The 3,731-nt window shown below is 34.7% G+C and overlaps 1 protein-coding gene across 1 annotated transcript; it reads right to left on the bottom strand.

The window, feature by feature from the left end:
• Positions 1–1,771: 1,771 nt before the first annotated feature.
• Positions 1,772–2,773, bottom strand: LOC131434171 (MIT domain-containing protein 1-like). Its single transcript, XM_058600826.1, has 3 exons — positions 2,489–2,773; positions 1,992–2,430; positions 1,772–1,928 (listed from the first exon to the last, which is right to left on the bottom strand). The coding sequence occupies exons 1-3, from the start codon at positions 2,607–2,609 to the stop codon at positions 1,772–1,774; spliced, it is 717 nt and encodes a 238-aa protein (XP_058456809.1). The 5' UTR covers positions 2,610–2,773.
• Between the last annotated feature and the right edge of the window lie 958 nt (positions 2,774–3,731).

Below are 3,731 nucleotides of genomic sequence, written 5' to 3'. Positions count from 1 at the left end.
CGTTGTAGGATGAGAAGTAGGCACAATTCTGTATATAGTTTTGGCAATATGTAATTAATCTGTATCCTGCATGAAATTCGCATGGAGGTATACAAATCAATACATTACAGGTAATTCTGTATGAATGGCAACTCGGTTAGTAAATGAAAAAAATAAACACAGTCTAGATGACAGACAGAATGTTTTTGATAGGGTAACGTGGTGCCATCATGACACATGTGAGTACTGTCCCAAATAAAGGAATATTCGAAATGACCGTTTATATGGTTAAAGAATCTAATTTGAGTGTCCTGTCTGTTAGTCTGTGACAATATTATACATGAGAAAGGAATCATTACACCACTTGGTGGATTAAAACAGGTTTTTATGTGTCCGTTTTATCGGTCACAACAATGAATTTGTCGCTTTCCTAACTTTATGCATATATAATTCGAAACATTTTGGGTACAAATAAATTGAAAAAAATATCCTTGCCCTTATCCGAACTGCTCTCAAACGTATAAAAGTATAAAATAAAATAAAAGTACTTATTTACGCAAATGATATGAATAAGAAACGTCATTGATGCAGAAATATTCCAAAACGAAATTGATTTATTTAGTACATGGTGTAGGAAAATTTTACTTAAACTCAATGAAATAAAGTGCAATTTAACGATATTCAGTAGAAAAATTGATACACAATCATTTAACATATATTTAGGAAGCCAACTAGTAAAACAAAATAAAACTATGCGTAGCAGGCCCGTGCGCAGGGGGGAGTTTTTGGGGTTATTTATTTATGACAGCCAACAATTGCCATAATTTCAAAATATATTGTGTTTGAAACACTTTGTATTGGATGGTATTTTCAAGTCACTTTTGCGATCGGTGTATGTATTTGTTAAATCGATTTTTCATTTCTATCCACATTAAAAAAGGGCGGTGTTTACTAGCAAACTGATTGAATAAGATCATAGAAAATCGATGGTTTGCACATGAACTGTTTCGTGAAAGTCGTGAGTGTGAAGTTTGGCGAATATTTGCAGATGTCGCCGCGGTCGGATGTCACAGTCCAATCACGATAATCGTTGACATCATATCTCGGTTGATTTGTCAGAAGGCCGTAAGAGCAAGAGTCCGTTTCTTTTTGTTTACTTTCTCTTCTATTAATTACCATCTGTTTCTACATTTATCACTCAACTCTTTGCATAAAATGATACCCGAAACTTTCGACTTTCGAACAGAATTGTGAAACCCAAGAAAGTTTTCAGATCCCAATAATCAAAAGAGAAACTGTCACTTGCTTTCTGAAAAATCATCCGAGATATCAGTTTTATGTGGTTGACAATCGAGAGCCAAGTTTCTAATCAACAAGTCGGGAAATTTTTAAATAATATAAAAATAATGAATAATATTATTACATATATAATAAACAATGTGGACCGCTTTATAATACTGAAACAAACAGTCTCTCAGCGGAAAGCAGAACCATTAAAATTATGAATTTGATAGCAATTGCAATCGAAGCAGAGTTGGGTCCAGTATCGAGAGAGACCGTTGGTTCAACGAAATAGCACAATAACATTTAAAACTGAATTTTGTATTTTCTTTCATGTTAAATCCAGCTAAATTGTTAAAGAAAACGATGACAACAGATGCCGTACCATTACTTTCGATTGAGTTACTCTTTCCATTAAAAACACGGAAAGCTCCTTTTTGTGATTTCTTGGGAAATTTTTAGAGGGAATGTTGTTTCATGTAAATGACAGGTGACCGGTTTAAATTTTTCTCTATACTTTATTATTTTCTGGACAGTAAAACACATCAATATTCGTTTCTCTACATGGTCTAAAGTGATAATTGAAGGCTCCTAGACAGTATTTACTAGAGGAAGGTTTGAAATAGTTTAACCCTCGGCCAATTTTTACAATATACCCATTACTAAGTCTGAAAAAAAAACAAAAATTATGGTCAATAAAAGTTTGCTCACTATATTTTTACCACACTCACATAACTTGCCGATCATGCATATGCTCGGAATACTCAACAAAGAATTCAACACCTTGAGTTTTCAGGCTATCTTTCAGAATACTAAACGCTCGGTTCTGCTCGTCATTATTCTTTTGCTCTCGCACTGTCAAAAGTTTAATAAATTTTAGATTCCTACAGTTGGATACCGCAAGCTCACAGAACATCACTACATTGCACAGTTGATGGTGCTCCCGGACGTACGGCTCCTCAATTAGGATTTCCTTCACTTCATCAGTGAAATATTTTCCAAATACCCGCTCATAATTGTAACCGGTAGCACCTTCAACGACATGTATTTTATCCCGAATTTCTCCTCGGCTTCTCCACCGCATCACCAATTCCTTTACTTGCTCGGCGCGATTCATGTATTCCATGATTTTTGATTGAAAGTGCTGCTTTCGTTTCGGATCGGATTCAGCTGCGTGATTGCAACAAATTCTAAATAAATTGATAAGTGATATAGATATTCATCAAACCTTTTGATTCCTTGAGCAGTGCCTCGATTCCATCTTCGTACAACTTGAGTGATTCCAGCTTCCGTCCATTGAGATCGTATTCTATTGCCCGGGTAAGCAAAGTTATAGCCATTTGCGCCATTGTGTTTGACGAATCATCAGCTTTCCCCCTTGTGCGAAGCTGATTTCATTACAAAACACAAACTACAAGTCGTAGAACACCAAGCAACATGTAAACTTTGTTTTCATTTATTCATTTTGTTTATGAATACGGTTTGACTAGAGAAGAGAAATGTCAAAACAGCTCGAAACAGCTGCTGTGTCTGTGACTGCTCGACTGGTTCCGTTTTCTGACGTTGCTTCGAAACGGAACGGTTCGAAAACGGAACACGAAAAGGTAACAAAGCAAGTGTAGTTCCGAATTGCTTTGACGCGCATGCGTTGTTTAAAGCGCGCGTAAAAGTTATTGAATTGTTTGAATTTTTCATCCAGTTTGAAAATTGAGTGAAATTTTATATTAATAAAATTGGAGAATAAAAGTATGAGCTTGTCAAGTGGTTCAAACTGGTGCAGAAAAAATTCTGCCGTGTTGTTAAAGCTTAAAAATGCTGTCCTGAGTTTGCTGTAGAATTTCCTAGCGATTTGTAAAAAAAGGGGAGACAAAGAGAATATCTAACAGCTATGTAACAGAATGGATAGCTCACATCATAACTTGTAAGCTATCCTTCTAAGGTCGTGGACCATTTCGCGAATAATTTTAACTTTTAGTTTAAATTTGACAGTCGAGCATTTATTGTTGGCCGAGTAGTTAAATTTAACTAATACTTCGGTTTATTTCAAAGTATGACGGATGGAAAGTTATTTGGTTTTATTTTGCACTGAAAATAAAATGATATCAAGTGGTATAATAATTGCAATACAGTGAACGTAAGAAGAACTTCGAGATAAACTTTCTTTGTTTGACAATGTATTGGAATTTTTTAATAGGGTACTCTCTTAGACTGAAAGTATGAAAAAAGTCACATAGAAGAAAGTTTTACTAAAGGTCTGAAATTAGATTTTTTTCGCAAGTTTTTTTCAGTGTCGGAAAATTGACAATTTGACAATGAAAAAATAAGGCTGTGAACTATTTCGCGGTTATTTTTAACTTTTGGTTAAAATCTGACACTCGAGTGGTTAATTTAATGTTGTCAAAAATAACCCTGCTCGATAGCATGATTTTTTTAGACATAGCGATCATTATTTTCCTACACTGAAAAAAATC

This window comes from Malaya genurostris, chromosome 3, assembly GCF_030247185.1.
Source record: "Malaya genurostris strain Urasoe2022 chromosome 3, Malgen_1.1, whole genome shotgun sequence".
Lineage (NCBI taxonomy): Eukaryota > Metazoa > Arthropoda > Insecta > Diptera > Culicidae > Malaya > Malaya genurostris.
The sequence above is the reverse complement of the archived record's forward strand: the minus strand, read 5'-3'. Positions and strand labels throughout refer to the sequence as shown.